This window comes from Seriola dumerili, unplaced genomic scaffold (assembly GCF_002260705.1).
Source record: "Seriola dumerili isolate Sdu_G_001 unplaced genomic scaffold, Sdu_1.0 BDQW01000066.1, whole genome shotgun sequence".
NCBI classification, from domain to species: Eukaryota; Metazoa; Chordata; class Actinopteri; order Carangiformes; family Carangidae; genus Seriola; species Seriola dumerili.
In genome coordinates this window covers 154,079-172,169 of record NW_019174321.1, presented here as the reverse complement: position 1 = coordinate 172,169, position 18,091 = coordinate 154,079, and the positions used below count along the sequence as shown (strand labels likewise).

Genomic DNA, 18,091 nt, shown 5'->3' with positions numbered 1-18,091 from the left:
TTTCAATACAGTCTAAGTGACACATCAGTTCATATTTAAATACAAGAAACAAACGTTTTGTCCTTTTTTTTTCTTTCGTTAAAACAATTTATATTTTTTCATTTTAATTCATTTTATTTTCACCTGTTGTACTTATGTCATTTAAATCAAGGTTTTTATGCGCTGTTGTATTACCGGATTTATTGTTTTTGTCCTTAAATTATGTCTCTGTAAAAAAAAAATGCTTTATGACGTACGGTACGTCCTTACGTCACCCCGTTAACACTGAAGCGGAAGTGAACACGTGGGGTCGAAGGGAACCACCACGCACGTTTGGAGGCCACAGAAACTTTCTCCGGTAATTTTTTACGTCTTTTCACAGTCTCGGGATTTTATTAACAAACTACCGTCACCGTGAGTTCAAGTCGAAGCTGCCCGTCGTTGAAACGTGTGTTAACCGGACGTTTTCTCTCCTCTGGCAAGCTAGCTGAACGGAGAACCGGTTAGCTAGTTATTTAGCCAGTTAGCTGTGTTCACCTCGTAAATAAATTGACGAACGGGCTCTGTGATGTGATAAGCGGCAGCTCGTGCCCTGAGGTTTAAAAGCGTGAGTGTTTTTATTTCTTTCTGTTGTTTCAGGATCAGCAGTGAAGTCTCCTCTTCTTCGCCATCATGGCTGTCAGAGCGTCTTTTGAGAAAAACAACGAGATCGGCTGCTTCGCCAAACTCACCAACACCTACTGCCTCGTGGCGATCGGAGGCTCCGAGAACTTCTACAGGTGAAAGTTTCACCTTTTTAACACACGTGTCAAGTCACGTGTATTTGATTTAGACAGCCACGGGAGCTCTGTTCAGGCAAACATTGTTATGTACCAGTGCAGAGATCAGTCCTGAACCTGTGGCTGATGTCATCAAGGTGTAATTTGTGTCTCACTGACATGAATAACCAAAGACACACAGGAGAAATAAAGATTGATCAAACAATTGATTAGATAAAGCAGTTCTTAGCTTTAATTTAATGTGATAAATGATGTGTAATTTATCCAAAGTTCAGATTTCCACCAGCAGGTTTCTCCCGCTCTACTGAACCTTACTAAATAAGCAGAACACACACCCATGTGGAACAACAGGTGTAAACTCACTGGTCAGAAATCATGGCTCTTACAGGTTTTGGAAATACAGGTTTTGGAGAAGAAAGAGATACAAGCTGTTTCAGTTCCTCTTAGAATCAGGATTCAACAATTACTGCAAGTTTTATGTTATTTATGGGCTTTGTTGGTGTAAAACTTTTCTTTTAATCCGTCTATTATCGTCAGTTGAGAAAATATTCAAAGTCCAACTTTTCCTTAGTGTCTGACAACTCAGTTACAGGAGAGTATCTATATTCTGCTGTAAAGAGACACTGTCACGTCAAAGCTCATAAAAAAAATATGAAAAATGAACATGTCCTTCCACACGGACTAACATACATATAAGGTAGAACATGATTAATTAATGTCTAAACTGAGCCACCGTCAGCTTCAGTGACGGACTGTTGTTTGTGTGACCGCAGTGTGTTTGAAGGGGAACTGTCAGAAACCATCCCGGTGGTTCACGCGTCCGTAGCAGGTTGTCGCATCATAGGGAGGATGTGTGTGGGTGAGTAATGCTCTGGAATACACACACACACACACACACACACACACACACACACACACACACACACAAATATGTGTGCTATCTCTGGCTCCTTAATTTGTTCTCCACACCCATCTTTTGGTATCTTCAGTACAACAGACCAAACTGAAACAAAAGCTTCACCTTCACCGACAGGTTTGTGTCGCTCATGTGGTTTCTTGTTTTGTCATGTGACCAGGGAACCGTCACGGCCTCTTGGTGCCCAACAACACGACAGACCAGGAGCTGCAGCACATCAGAAACTGTCTGCCAGACACAGTGAGGATCCAGAGAGTGGAGGAGAGGCTCTCCGCCCTCGGCAACGTCATCGCCTGCAACGACTACGTAGCGCTGGTCCACCCTGACCTCGACAGGGTGAGAGACACACACACACACTTCCTCTTTACATCAGCTGACCGTTGTGTCTATCCACATGCACTTAATGAACTTATGACTTTGCTAAAATAATCTGTTGATGCAAAATTTGAAAATTGAATCAATGTTTTAGTCATTGATCGAGTGAAATATCAAACATTTGCAGGTTTCATCTTCACAAATCATGAACTCTGTATTTGTGGCTTTTTGGCTAAACACTTGACAGTTTAGCCTCTGGTGCTTAGTGAAGGGCATTTGACAATTTATAAACTAAATAATTAGTGAGTAAATACACTTTCCTGTAGCGTCTGGCAAAAGGAGGATTATAATTCACCATCTTTTAAACACAAAAAGGATTTGAGGAGATGGCCAAACATGGAGATGTGAAACAAACTATAGAAACAATGTCTGACTAAAATGAAATTTAAAAAGTTGAATTAAAAAAAAAAAAGCATTATGTTTTACTGGAAAGGTTTTAAAATGTGTCACTGGCTCAGCTGATCTAAAACTGAAGGGGGCCTTTGTTCCACAGCGCTGGAGCTAAAACAGTGAAAACATAATCCTCCCTATCTTCAGTCTGGACCGTGGGACTGTTTAAGGACACGTGGACGTCAGATCTGAGGCGGCTTTGTGCAGAATAAGGAGTTAAAGGATCTGATGTGAAGCAGAGCCAAACCGTCCAGGGATCTGAACGTAATCAATAAAATCTTAAACTGAATTTTAAAACAAACAGGGAGCGAGGAGTGAGGTAGAAACCTCTGCTGCTGTGATCTGAACCAACTCCACGCAAAACTGTAATAATGTGAGTGAGAGGAAGAGGAACGAGACTCTAGATGTGCTGATTGAAGTTGAGTTATTGATCAGGAGCAACTGGAGGGAGGGATCTGATGCTGTTTGAAATATGAAATAATTACCAGAACTTCGGTCTCATCAGTTGTAGAAGGTCAGAGGTCATCCAGTCTGTGATTTCAGGATAAAACCAGACCCACAGCTGAGCGTCATCAGTGTTAGCAGGTACAAACTGTATCAACAGGATCAACATCAAATACCTTTTTTCTTTTGTAATATCACGAGAAATAATCATAAAAGTTCAGGCAAGATCTCAGTGACACGTGGAGGAATAAACACATCTCTTTAAAAACGCGCTGTGTTTCCCTTCCTCCGCTCAGGAGACGGAGGAGATCCTCGCAGACACTCTGAAGGTGGAGGTTTTCCGTCAGACGGTAGCGGAGCACGTCCTGGTCGGCTCCTACTGCGCATTCAGCAACCAGGGAGGCCTGGTCCACCCGAAGACGTCCATAGAAGACCAGGACGAGCTGTCGTCTCTGCTCCAAGTCCCTCTGGTGGTGAGTGTCGTCCTCCGCAGCTGTCAACACGAACTCTGTCGCTCACTCTCGATTGTGTCTCTGGTACATTTAGTCTGTTGAAAATGCCAAAACAAGTTGGAATAGTTTAAACATCGTAGATTTCACAATCCTGAGACGGTCGAGTCAGAGCAGAGAGGTTTAAAGTGAAAGAGAAGTTTGTAACTTTTCATTCAGATTAGAAATGACACAGCGACCTCTTCAGGACGAACATCTCACCGGTGAGAAATAAGTTTGCTCTTATTAAGTCTCATTAACGTCACTTAGTCTAGATTTGTTTTCAGGTGAGAATTTAATCATGTAGATCTTAATGTCAGTCCGACTCCTGAGAGCCGCTCAGTGCCCGTCATCACCCAGGAGAAGAGCTCATGCATGATGTATGATCCCATTCGTCACCTTCTGAGAACAAGAGTGTGTGTGAAGCAGTTTTCATAACGAGTCCGTCAGGCAGCCTCAGTGCTGCTGCAGTGGCTCCACGAGTAAAATCCACCGAGCGTTAATGACGCTGACTTCCTGTTCAGGCCGGTACAGTGAACCGGGGCAGCGAGGTGATCGCGGCGGGGATGGTGGTCAACGACTGGTGCGCGTTCTGCGGCCTGGACACGACCAGCACGGAGCTGTCCGTCATCGAGAGCGTCTTCAGACTGAGCGACGCGGCGCAGCCCTCGGCCATCGCCACCAGCATGAGGGACTCGCTGATTGACAGGTGAAGACACACACACACACACACACACACACACACACACACAGCCATAACTCAAGAATTCAAACGCCAATTATGACACAATTCAACACAGATGTCTAACAGGATGAAATTAATAGGATGAAATGTATAAAAAGGTCAAAGGTCAACCTCACTGTGACATAATGTTGTGGAAAAACACTTCTGGCCTTTATTCAACGCTGTAAGTCAGAGACAGAAGGAGAGATTGTGACCATGTTTCCTACGACGTGGCTGGTTGGTGGAGGCGTAAAACCACGAGGCGGTAATTCTAGCTTTTGTAAAATTGTGTTAACATCAGGTTAGTTTAGTTTCCTGAAGAATGGCGGTTCATGTGTTTCCACTGAAACTGCAGCACTGGTGTATTTTTGTGTTTCCTCTCAGCAGCTAAGATCGATTCATTTTGAAGAACATCTCCCAGCTGTTCTCCCCCACTCCCCATTCTCCTGTTCAGTCTGAAAATAACACCGAGTTTCAGCAGCAGGAAGCCATTAAATGTTGTTCCTCTCTCTGTTTTTCCCCCCATCAGCATGGCGTAAGCCACCTCCGCGGTTCGCTGCCGTCGAGGAGCTCTGCTGCGGTTCACCTGGTCTCTCATGGCGTGAAGCCACCGGGCGTCTGGACCTCGGCACTCAGCTTAAAACTCCTCCTTCCACACAACACGGTTCGGTCTCAATCAGAAGTCCCAGCTCCTGCAGCTGCACAGGCGTCATTCGGTTTAATCTTTCTAAAAAAAAAAAAAAACCTTCGCTCATGTGACCTCAGTCATTTTTTCATATCAGCTCTCTACAAGGAATTCATCAGCAGGTTAAACAGGTTCAGCTTCACATGCAGCACCTCACCTTTTTATTTGGACTGGGACAGGTTGAGATAATTGGTAGTTAAGTCAAAGCAGAGGCTGATGTTCAGAGAGTTGTGAATGTGCTGGACTCCCCTGAAACTCTATTTACACGCATGTTGTGTCAATCGTGAAACTTTTAAACCAAACAGGAAGAAAGGAAAAAAAAAAAAGAAGAAAGATTTAACATTTTCTCCCAGTTTGGAAAAAACAAAAGTGAGTTAAAAATCAAATTACTTTTTGTGCCTGTCTCATTAAAAATGTGTCTAAAGTCTGTCGGTGGGAGTCGGTGTTCTGCCTGTTATCCTCAGCCCTGAGGGGAAACTGACAGTCGCCTTGACAGAATCACCTCCTCCTCATGTTGGGGTAACTCTGATTGGGTGACAGTTCCCCAGCAGGCGGATGTTTTTGTCACTTAAAAGTCAGTGAGGGATTCCCAACAAAACACACACCTACACACACACACACACACCTCACTGCCAAACAAACGGTATCATCATCCCAGATATCAACTTTCATCTGAGGCTTGAAGAATGGAAAAACTCACTGTCGCTTTAGTCAGAGAGAAAAACGAAGAGAAGTAGGGCTGATATTGAAGGTGGTAACTGATCTTAATGATTTAATGTCCAGAAAACTGACGGTGTGGTGGATGAACACAGGAACACAGGCAGAGAGATATCAGCGTCAGTCGTCTTGTATGTAACGTTTACACAACAGACAGTGAAAAGCGACAGGTGGATGTTTCTCCTCCCGACTGTAAGAAGTGAGACAGACTTCAGTGTTTCTGCCTGCTGGACTCTTTTAACACGGCTCGTTTCTTAACGAACGATACGTCTCGTCTGTCTTGTAAAATAAAATAAAAATCTCCCTCTTTTTATCTGATCAGTGTTTTTCTTTGGACGTGTCCTGAAAATCCAATAAGTGGATTCATTGATTGATTGGTTCTCTTTGTCATTTGTGACATGGAAGAAAGTGGGTGACTGAGAAAACATTGAAAACAATATAATAGTTGACATAACTGTGTTTTCACGCATTAATGTATATAATATAATCACGTTTATGTGTATGTAGATTTACAGCAGACAATATGAAATTAAAAGATCACTTGCTAATGAAACTAATGAGTTGCAGCACACTACAGGAGCGTGAGAAGTCTTGGTTGAATAAGGAGGGAGCAGTGATGGAAAGTTAAATGCATCCACTCAGGTACAGGTTTGACGTGCTTTACATGGCTTGTGTATTTACATTTTATGCTGCTTTATAATTTTGAGATAAATATTGCACTCTGTACAAAATTACATTTATTCGATAGATATTTAATTTAAGAAATGATAAGATAATAAAATAAAAGTCTTGTCAGGTTGGGGCCCCTCGTCATGTTTCAGTCATTAAATGCTCAAGGACCCAAGAGGTGAAATTAACCATTATTTCATAAAATAAGTACAAACAATAAATAAATACAAATTCATGTATCATAATTTATAATTTAATGACCCCTCACATTCATCTGGTGACCCATTAGACTGTATATTAAGTAGTTATAGCAGCTACAACAGGAAAATACTGCTGACGCATCGATGACTCAGGATTGATGATCTGATAATGTCACATACAGTAATCAATATCAGTCACACGACATTTTACTTCTGTACTTGCAGAACTTGTAAAGGAATAAATTTTGCATTGATGTGTCTGGCTGAGTGAAGGATGTGAATCCTTCTCCGTCCTCTGTGGGAACCACACCGTTGAGTCCTGCTGGTCTTTACTGTCATCTACTGGCAAATACGAGACATGGTTTAACAAAACAACAGACAAGAAAAACTGTTTAAAGGCAACTTCTTTTTTTTTTTATTTATTGGCAAATGCTTTGAATAAGGTTGTAGCAATGCATCTATGTACACCCCTCCAAACAGTGACAATATCAGAAAGCCTAAAGAAAACACACTTTGTAATACAGCTCGATTATATGATCGTTTATACGCACACTGTTTTTTCGTTTGTTTCAAACATACACATACACTTATTTTCAGTTTTTGGTTTGGGAAACATCTAAAAAGACTTTTTTTTTTTTCTAAATAAAACAATACAATTATATCTATAGCGTAAAATCAATATACATTTATAATAAAAAAAAAAAACATGCAACATTTGTAGTGCATTATAACTTTTTTCGTCTATAAAGTCTTATTAAACAAAGGCAGACAAACGTACAGATAAAGAGCAGCAGCGCTCTACAGAAGAGGAGCAGATACAAAAAGAAGAGAGAATTATTATATAGATACAGTAATTTCTAAAAACAAACCTCTATGCCAACTCTTGTTTATATTTGTATTAATTTATGTGCAAAAGAAGCTCATTCATTTCCTACATTAAATACATTTTATTATGTCTAATGCTCGACTCTATGCTACCATGACACACGCGGCAATCTTACAAGCTCTGTGACGCGAGGCCGGGAGGAGACGTCGGCCTCACAGTGGAGAAATGATATTAAACCGGGGTCTGAGAAGCTTTACTGGAGGTCTGATTACGTCCTGGCTTCACTGCGTCAGCTCTGCTCAATACACAAAACGGAATAATTTCATTGGCGTTTCGCTGCCTGCCAAAGAGAAAAACACAGTGTGTCTCACAGTGTGTCAAAATAAAAACATCCGGTTCTGTAATCATCCCCATTGTTAGTGCCTGTGACCCCTCGTTCACCACTGTGGAGTCAGCGTCCGCCTCCTGCGTTGCCACTCCGAACCAACAGCTTGCTTTCTAAAAATTTTCATTTCCTAAATTAGTGTTTTAATTTGTAAATTCAACTTTAAGAAAACACGACGGAGCGTGAAAAAGCAAGAGCCAGAATCAAAACTGCTGGATCAGAGAGCATCCCCCCCCCCCCCCCCCCCCTCCCGGTGTTTCCATTCAAACCAGCTACCTGATGGGTCTTTAACTGCTTCACCTGACTGCTTGTTTGTCACGTTAAATGTGGTTAAATGTAGTGGTGGAGGTGGAGGTGGTGGAGGTGGTGGAGGTGAGGGGCTTGTGCAGGAAGACAGGCGAGTAGTGATACTAAGGTGTATTGTGCTTATGGGGCAAAACGACATTAACATCAGTCTGTGAATAACAGCTGTAGCAGCGAGTGGCTACGTTTAGTACGTCACAGTAGCTTTACAGAGGAGGGAGGGGTGGGTGGTGGTGGTGGTGGGATGGGTGGGGGTGGAGTAGACCACCTCTAAGACAGATGATATTTGTTTAACAGCGTCACCCAACAGTGCCGCTGTTCTCGTGTGTCTCTCAAACCTGCAGGGGCTTGAAGGGATAAATATTGCACATGTGAAATTACTGTAAATGCTAATAAGTCGACCAGGATTACGGTCATTTCGAGCCTGATTGTCAGCTACTCGGTAGCCAGTATCGAGTTGGCAAGTTGAGCTTCAGGCTGACGGTAAATGTATGATTAAAACAAACTCAGGACTAGTTACATAACACAAACCTAAACTACGGATAATATTTCAAACAAAAGACGAGAATTTAAAAAAAAGAAAAGAAACTAAGATGTGAGTTAAAAAAGTTAAAACGGTAAAACAACAATCACTACGAGTCTTATCTTCTAGCTTCTACTACTGCTGTTGCAACGATGAGGATATAGACTGACACAGCAGATTACTGGATAGTTATGAACCACACTGTGCTGTGTTTTCACCTGCGTATATATCAGTGGCTTCTTCAGCCAAGCTTCAAATTACATCCTGAACTGTGACTGGCTCGCAAGCGACCGCCTGCTTTCAAGTTTAGCTTCGTCTAATACGTGTGTGTGCGTGCGTGCATGTGTGTGTGTGTGTGTGTGTGTGTGTGTGTGTGTGTGTGTGTGTGTGTGTAGCCTTAAGGATGAAAATCAATAGATCAATAGCGCTTCTGTGGAACTTTACAGACAGCTTCCAAACTACTTAAGTCATTGGTTTGTCCCACCCTTTCAAAATAAGAGACCGCAGTCCACGTGGGACCAAAAGCAGGACAGAGAGATGAAATAAAAGCACTCAGAACGATCACAGGTAGGATTCTGAGGGCGGGAAAGACACAAACGATGTCCTCTGGCTATTGTAGCTAGTGTTGTATTTACTGACCAATATGAAGAAAGGTGCTCGACTACGACGGAGAGAGAGGGACAAGGGGGTGTCTGTCACATGAACACTGACTGACTGTGTTGCTACGTGGGCCTGCAATGCAACAAAGTGGAGAGGATCATGGAGTTGTGTGGTTTCTGGTCGGTTCTGACACCACATGCCTCTCTTTTACCTTCTAGTGCCGCCCCTCCCCCCCTCTCCCCAAATCCCTCATCCCTCTACCCTCCCCCCAAGTCTCCCAGCACCTGAAGATGTCCCGCTCTCCCTCCCCGCATCCCCCTCTCCCTCCCTAGCAGCCGAAGGTCTCCTGCGAGGCGTAGACCATGTAGAGGAAGCCGTCCTCGTCTCTCTCCTGCTCGTAGATCTCGGAGATGGGTGTGGACACCGACACCATGCTGTGCTGGTTGACCAGCAGGAAGAAGGCCTGTGTGGGGTTCAGCTGCAGCCGACGCCTGGTGAGGTGCGGAGGGATAGACACAGGAAAAGAGAAGTTAAGAGGCGGCATTACATCTTTCACGTGTGTCACTTGTTAGTGATCGGGTATAACAATGACAACCTCCCACAATCCTCCTCTCCTCACATCCACCCACATTCAGCAAGATGCAATCTTAACTATCAACTTCTCTCAAAGCTCCACAGGACATTGTTTTTGTTTAAACATAAACACGATTTTATCAAAAATCCAAAAGCAGCGAGGATCTTTCTATGCAGCAGCATTTAGAGTCACGGACAGACTGAACTGGTCAACATCCATTTTTCTGATGTTCGGGGAGGAGAAGGGACCGACTGTGGATCCCTCCCGTTACTGACACTGATTCACTCTTTTCTAATACTTAATACTAAATAATATTCACAATGCACCACTTCTACTGCGCCACACCAGTCCAGTTGTGAGCTATAATGATTCTACAGGCTGCTTTATTATATTAATCAACACGACATGGAGAATTTAAAACATGGAGGATTCATGTCAGAACCTCTCCAGATGTTTATCACTTTAATATCTCTTCATTTTGATCAGAATAATATTATATATCTGATCCTGTCAACAATAATATCTGTGTTTCTGCTATAAATATTTTGTAGCAGTGACCCGTGAGAGAGGGAGAGAAGAGAAAAAGAACAAAAGAGGAGAGAGAGGGAGGTAGATTTAACGCACTATCATTAAAATAAATAGATTTTTATTGCCTAGGCGAGGCAGATGTATCTGTAGAGCACATTAGCACCCATAGAGGTCATTCGATGGTCGTAACAGATTATAAAACAGGTGATATCTAATTAAAGTGCAAAGTTAAATGATTAGATGAAGGCAGTGGAGCAGTTTTCCCATACTACGCACACGCACCACACAACAAAACCCTTCAGAGTCGGACTGGCCTTTCTATTTAAATTTCAAATAAATCTCTCACAATAACTCGTTGTCTCTCCGTGTTTCAGCTCTGCTCATTTTTTAGCTCACTCTCTCCTCTTCCCAGCCTTCACTTTTGGGCGGGTCCTCGTCCAACATGTCTTAGTTCTGAAGAGGGACGTGAATCTATTTATGACTGATTTACATCATCAAGACAAGTGCCTTTATACTTCTGCATCAACAGCATTTAAGGTTAATAACAATCAATAACCCCCCCCCCCCGATATATTATAGTATTTATGCTCAATAGGACAATAAAACCTTAATTTACTGCCCATTCTTCTATAACTGCAGGTACAGTGTGTCTTTATTTGTCGTCCCTTGGGTTTGAAGCAGCGCTTGTAAACAAACTCGTCAGCTGCAGCCTCAGCAAGATGCCAAACACACACACACACACACACACATAAAAAACTTACAAGACATGCATTCAAACAGACAGCTCCAGATATAGACCACATACCAAACATATACCTCACTGAACTTAACCTATACTGGTATCCAATTCAGTAAGCTATTATAACCTGCAGTGTGTGTGTGTGTGTGTGTGTGAGTCTCTGTTTACCTGATGATCTTGACCAGCTCGCTCATGTTGACGTGATCAGGCACCAGGAACTTGGTCTTGTCCAAAACAGGCAGCTGCTTCTCTCCCTTGTATCGCTCGATGATCACCTGCAGCAGAACGAGACACCACACTGTAAATCAGTCTGTCATCCACATACAGACACACTCCTGCTTGTAAAGTCTCACAACTTCATTATCTTGCTAGGTCTTAATTGATTCGTTAGGACTAGTAAGGCAGATTTTATTGTGGTAAAACTCCTCTAAGTCGCCGACTGTGGGTCAGAAAACGAACCTAACTGACACCTACGAAACAGGAGAGGGTATAAAAAAGATAAATTTCCACAGGAAATGGCTGTTAAGAGTTTTGTTGCACTGTTGAGACTGAGGAAAGATGGCGTTAAAAATGAGCTCTCTGGCCATGGTCACCAAAGGTGTGTTTGGAGAAAAAAAAAGAATCAGCAGCATTTGATGAAGAGGGTAGAAATATTCTGCTTTGAGGTTGTGTGTCACGGGAAACACTGTCGCACTAAATATCAGTAGATTCTGGATGAAGACGTCCTGCAGTCGGTGGAGAAAGTGAGAGTTTAAGAGGCTGGTTTCCACATCAGGACTACGATCCAAAGCAGACCTCAAAAACCACCACGAACCACTTAAAGAAAGACGAGATGAAGCTTCTGGAACGGTCCCCACAGCCCCTCCCCCTCTGACCTGAACATCACTGACGATCTGAAAATGCTGCGTGTGCCTAAAAATATTTTCTGAACCTGAAGCGATCAGCAGGAAGAGGCTAAAAATTCATCAATCAACAACAGAAAGAGTCGCTAGAGCTGCTAATATTTGAAGACAGGCTCATTTTCATGTCTTCTTCATATTCTATTTATTCTTCTTGAGCGTTCAACTGTAGTATTTACCTACATACTAGTGATGGAGTGCCACAAATACGTTTACTGAAGTACTGCACATAAGTACATTTCTGAGGTACTTGCAGTTTCCTGTTGTACTTCCATTATTTGCTTCTATTCCACAACAATTCAGAGGCAAATATTTGACTTTTTACTCCACTACATTAATTTGATAACTTGAATTAATTTACAGATTCATGTTAATAAAACAAAATATAATCAACAAGTAAATTATAATGTAATATTATAGGTTAATATAAGACTGTATTGATCCCAAGGGGGGGGGGGGCATAAGCTACCCAGCAGTATATACAGTTATTAAAAATATATTCACTATAGTATTGGGATTGATTTATCATTATTTGTATTGGAAGTGGCAGAAGCAGCAGAGAGAATATTTGTCATCACTGTGATTTGCCTGATAAAAGGTGTAAATATGAGAATGATAAAGGTGTTATTGATATTTTTTTTTTAACTAAAAGCAAATAGTTCATCATTTTGAGAAATAAACTTATTTGCTCTCTAACCAAGAGTTAGATGCAAAGATCAATACCGCTCTCATGTCCGTCCCTTTACTATAAAACTACAGCAAGCAGTAAGTTTACTTAGCACCTTGTAAAACGGCAAATTGTTCTGAGTCTGACTCTGAGTCAGGCTAGCTGCTTCCCCCTGTTTCCAGTCTTTATGCTAAGCTATGCTAGCCGGCTGCTGGCTTTAGCTTCATATTTACAGTACAGACATGAGAGAGGTTTCAATCTTCTCATCTAACGTTTGAAACATAAAGATTAGAAAATGCACACCTCATTGAAACACACATCATTTTTAGGTGTGTTGCTGATGAAGCCATATTAACCAGGCTTCATTACAGATTAAGAACCATGAGTAAAATAAAACTTTCATCTTAATTTATTGAAGTACAATATTAACTCACAGATATTTGATAAATTATATGGCCAGTCTTGCCAATGTGTCATCAAACTGATTTAGTACTAGTTCACAGTCGAGAGCAAACAGTTTTATAACAGCTTTGTCAAATGATTAAAAGCCTTTTTTGTGCTGCTCTCTCTATATTTCTGCCTCGTTCTCACACACACACACACACACACACTCTTCACACATGCAAAAGCCTTCACAAGAACATATGTGCATTTACAGTACATGCCAATGCACACAGAGATTTTTGACAGGCTACATGGATCACTGGTGTCTGCACTGTGGTGCATTAAAGAGCAATGAAGTGTGGTGTGTGTTGAAATCAGATTTGAACGGCAGCTTACGGGGATCTTGTTGGGGTGCTGCTCGCGGATCTGCTGGACCTCTTTGCACCGGTCAGCTGTGGGCAAAGAAAGACACAAGCTATAAACAACATGGCAAACTCAAAAGAACAGTTTCAATTCATCTTCACCACAAATGAAGCTGTGACTAACGCTAACAGTCTGGTTTTGGGTTTTTTTCAGTTCAAAATGAGAAAACACTTTATTAAAACAGACTGTGTCTCTATTGTGGGACAGAGGATAAACAAGCCCAGATGCTTAATCTAAAACCCCTTTGAATCTTTACCTTACCAAGAAGCAGAAAATATGTTAATTAAAAATATGAAGACCCTGCATGTTCGCACTGTTTGCCCAAATTAATTTCTGTCACAGGGTTTTGTTTCTGTCACTGCACGTTCAGATGAAAAAATTAAAACGTCTCCTGGTGCAGCAGTGAGCCACTGTTGTGTCCTGACACAGCTAGACTCTTTAATGATGGCTGGTCCTGCTGGTAAAAGGAAAAAAAAAATTTGTGTCCATGTTATCCACGCCCCACCAGCCTCTGAGAATAGGAGGAATGGACCGTTTTACTGTTATCGCCATCTCTGATCTGTTATGTTCAAAGCGTCCTCTAACACACTTCCTCCTCCCGGTTGTCTAACATCATCTTTTAATTTACGATGTAATGTGTGAACGCAGTGACAGATCACAGCTCACTCAGAGATTTATTCATCAGTACATGCAATACACACAGACTCACATGCATTATAATGGGCAGACTTTAAGACCGTCTTTGAGTGTCTTGCGAGCAGTTTGACATTTGTGGATTGAATTTACATGTTTCACATCTTTGCATATGATTTGTGTATGTGTGAATGTTGAGCTGATTTCCCACACATTCCTCTCTTTACAGTACCTGCTTGAGCTTTGCAATGTTTTTACCACCACACTGTCTAATTTTACAACATGCACTGGCCTCTCTAAACAGCCTACTGCCCTATTTCAGAAAAAAAATACTTCACCTGTTTTTTAAACAGTGGCTGGGTTCAAAGCTCAGAGAGCATTGAGGAGCAGCAGAGACGTGTGAATGGTTTCTTTGTTTAGGTCTGGGGATGTTTTTCTAACCCAGCAATGGGAACAGTCTGTGCTAATGACCAGAATACAAGTATAAAAGATACTGTGGGTTTGCTCTGCAGATCAAATTCGAATGCTTTCATAAATTAGATAATCCATTACTATTCTCCTGTTTTTGATGTAATTCCCTTTCCCGGCTTTGCATCAAAACAGTCAGTGCCCCACCTATGACTAGAATATCTGTTTAACAAATACTACTTTCAGAGCCAGCTCTATTATTCCTGCTATTAAAAGAGGGAATATTATACTTTAGGCCAAGACACAACCTGGGATTTCAGTTCCTCACCCTGTGTCCCAAGTTAATCAAATACATAGCACTTCATATGTGTGGTACCACTGCTAACAGGCCTGCAGCCCCTAGTTTAGAAAATGCTGCTCTGTACCTAACTACTAAGTAAACCATATAACCCAACTAGTTAACTTAACATCTGTCCCCTCTGGACAAGGTCTCTTATTGTTATATAATACTATTATAATGTGTGTCAGTGTGACAAATAGCAATGAACCACAATATAAAACAGGGTCAACAAGGCCTGCTAGTCACTGTGAAACACAACCACTTCACTGACTGTGAATGTAATAACTTTATAAGGACGTAATAAACAAATGCAACAACGGTAAATTGAGTTTTTCCCTGTCCTACCCATGTTTCTGTTGCTTATCCCATATTTCTCTGTATGGCAAGATTATGCAATGGACAGAGTCTGGGCTCCTCCCTTCCCAGCATAGGGGGCCGTCGTTTGGCATCAAATTACAACATAAATCACTGAACACGTGTACTGGGATAATGTGTCAGCACATGTTGTTTTCCTTGGAGCAAACACGAAAACGTTAACTGCTTATGTTAGTCCAGCTAGCCTAAGCAGTTGTATGCAAGCTGGTAATGCCAGGCCAGGCTAGCTTCAAGCTAATGTGACAGTGACCCAGATGGCTTTTGCACATCAACAGCCAAAGACAAAGCCTAGAGGGTTAAAAAGACACCGCCTGTAACGTTACGGCGTCGATGACATGTAGTTACATTTTACATGTTGTTTTTTTTCTCTACATTTGGGTCAAAAACCGACCATAAAGAAATATTCTCTTAACTGGACACACAGGAGCTTCACTCACAGGCTGCTATCGATATGAGCCATAAACCTAGTTTCAAACCGCTGTGAAAAACCGCGGCTACAATATTAAACCAGACAAGTAAACACCATGTAACTACACTTGTCATGACGGGGTTAGCTAGGTGGCTAACAGGCCGGCTAACTACCCAGTTTCTTCGCTCAGCTGCTGTTTCCAAGCAGCTAACGTTAGCTTCACAACAGTGCCTCCTCGGTGGTTTCTTACCAAATGTCCTCCTTTGTTTGAAGGGTCTGTCGGACGGCATCTCTGTCAGTGTTATTACACAGTTATAGCCTGATGAATACGCAGTTACAGCTGCTTATAACGCAACTCGGTCACAGAGAAACGGTTTAGTGTTGATTTCAAGCGGAGCGTCTCCTGTCGTCTCTCGGGTCAGTCTGAAGGCAAAACAGCTCCGGACAAACAAAGCAAGTAAACGAGGCGCTGACGTCATCCGCTGCTTTTAAAGGGAACGTTCACCAATTTTTGCTGTGCGACTTTTAAGATACACTGTTATTAACACTGTAAAATTCACTTTATTATGGAGATCAAATCTGCCCAAACCATAACTGGCTTTAAAAAGAAGCCAGAAACTGCTCTGCTCTCCACTGCCTTCATTTAATATTTTAATCTTGCACTTTGATGAGATGTCATCTATTTTGTAATCTGTGTTTATATGCTGTTTTCTTATTATTCTTTTTACTTCTATTTTTTATGCTTCTATTATTTCAGATACTTCTTTTATTTTTGTTAAGCAGATTGAATGACGTCTGTGTATGATAATGTGCTATACAAATAAATTTGACCTGCCTTGCATTTATTATAATATATGAATTATGCCACTTAAACTGCTAATTCTCTCGCGTGCCATAAAGGTATTCAATCATCGAAGGCCCACTGGGCACAGCATCAAGTCCAGCACCTCTATATTAAGAGATTGACAATTGTTTTTTTTTTGTTTTAAAGTCATATTGCTCAGGTAAAAGACACAAAATGACCAAAGAGACGTAACACAACCACAAAGACACATGAAGATGAAGAAAAAAAGTACCGTAAAGAGATACAAAATTACGACAAAGAGACCCAAAGCAATTGCAAAGTAACAAATAATGATCATAAAGTGACACAAAACGACCCCAAAGATACAAAACAAACAAATCGACTTAGCACAACCACAAAGAGATAACAGAGTAGCAATAACAAAGTGACAAAGTCATAAAAAAAATGACAGAAAAGAGACACCAACAGCCACAAAGAGACAAAGCTGACCAAAGATCGATGCAAAATGATCACAAATGGTAAAACAACCAAAAATACACATACAATTAACCCAAAAAATGTCAAATGGAGAGATGAAAAATGACCAGAGACACAGAACAACCAAATAGAGACACAGATTTTCTACTGATCCGTCCATGTATTTCGTATGAGTCATTCAGTGCTGTGTCATTTTGTATGAAAGGATATGATGCAAGCTTTATGCCCAAAGTGTCATACTGAGCTGGAGTTTGTCAGAGGTGGAAAGTACCTCAGTACATGTATTCAGGTACTGTACTGAAGTACAAACTAGTAAAGTAAAGTATTTGTACTTTACTTAGTTATTCCCATTTTATGTACTGTAACTTCATACTTCTACCTCTCTACATTTCAGATGGAAATAGTTTTACTCCACATTAATCCGACAGATATAATTACTAGTTAAAACTAGTGGTTTCACGTCTGGAGTCGTTAGCAGTTCTACTAACGAGGCATTATCTCCCTAAAATCCTCACAATGTTTCATGTAACAGTTGGAGACACAAAAAGGTAAAATTATTCATCTTTTCACAAATAATTAATACAAATTTGTGACGCAGAATTTAGATTTTTTTTTTTTTATCCTACCCAGTGATAAGCTGTCTTTGCAGCCAGGGAGCACATGTTTAAATCATCTGAAGAGTTTATTCTTGCTCTTTCTGAGACATCTCCTCTTGAAGTACCTGTTGTTTTTGTTGTGTCCAAAAACAGCTGTTTGGTGCTTAATGTCAATGTGACTTATACTTTTTTTTTTTTAATTTTCCATCCTGTGTGAATCTACTAAATATTTAAAACCTGTGTGGAGTTCATGTGAAATTAAGATGAAATGTTGTGTTAAAGATACACGCTACACATCACTCTAACTTGCAGAATGCTGATTATAAACCAGGTATTTTACTGACCTCCAGTGGTTGAAGCTCTGTTTACTGCACTGATGGACAGGTGCTCAGCCAGGTGTGTGTTCAGTCAGTGCAACAGACTTTAATCTCAGAGTTAGAAGAGTTTGAAGTGAAGTCGCTATTTGAAGCTCGACTAATTGATATCTATATATAACGAACTGTGTACTGTGACAGAGGTTTCTGGAAGCAGACACACCTGTAGAGCATTATTACCTGGCTCTGTATTTCCCCTCATCTACACCTAAAAAGGAGAGTGAGAATTAGGACTATATATCCACTGGGAAGCCAGAAACATGACCTCCAAATAAATACTCATGTTGCTCTGTGTTTGCTAAATGTGTAAATAAGGAACAGTTTGCTAGAATTATTCTATAAGGTAACAACATGTCAGTGTGTTTGTGTTTACAGCCTGTTCTTCTGCCCAAAGTGGCCAAAACAATTGATAATTAATAAATAATTAAGTCATTGGTAGATCAACATTCAATGAAAA

General features: G+C 41.1%; 2 protein-coding genes across 4 annotated transcripts; one reads left to right on the top strand and one right to left on the bottom strand.

The window, feature by feature from the left end:
• Positions 1-253: 253 nt before the first annotated feature.
• eif6 (eukaryotic translation initiation factor 6) lies at positions 254-5,815 on the top strand. 3 transcript variants are annotated; one of them, XM_022742191.1, is made up of 7 exons: positions 254-337; positions 619-758; positions 1,532-1,617; positions 1,835-2,010; positions 3,180-3,356; positions 3,896-4,080; positions 4,625-5,815. In XM_022742191.1, exons 2-7 carry the CDS (start codon positions 652-654, stop codon positions 4,632-4,634), a joined length of 741 nt encoding a protein of 246 aa, XP_022597912.1. In that variant the 5' UTR covers positions 254-337; positions 619-651; the 3' UTR covers positions 4,635-5,815. The 3 variants fall into 3 exon arrangements, with proteins under 3 accessions (XP_022597912.1, XP_022597913.1, XP_022597916.1); XM_022742192.1 differs by having other exon boundaries at positions 303-393; XM_022742195.1 differs by lacking the exon at positions 254-337 and adding an exon at positions 339-427.
• A 3,489-nt stretch (positions 5,816-9,304) lies between these two features.
• map1lc3a (microtubule associated protein 1 light chain 3 alpha) lies at positions 9,305-15,814 on the bottom strand. Its single transcript, XM_022742148.1, has 4 exons — positions 15,633-15,814; positions 13,191-13,246; positions 11,013-11,119; positions 9,305-9,494 (listed from the first exon to the last, which is right to left on the bottom strand). The coding sequence occupies exons 1-4, from the start codon at positions 15,670-15,672 to the stop codon at positions 9,332-9,334; spliced, it is 366 nt and encodes a 121-aa protein (XP_022597869.1). The 5' UTR covers positions 15,673-15,814; the 3' UTR covers positions 9,305-9,331.
• Between the last annotated feature and the right edge of the window lie 2,277 nt (positions 15,815-18,091).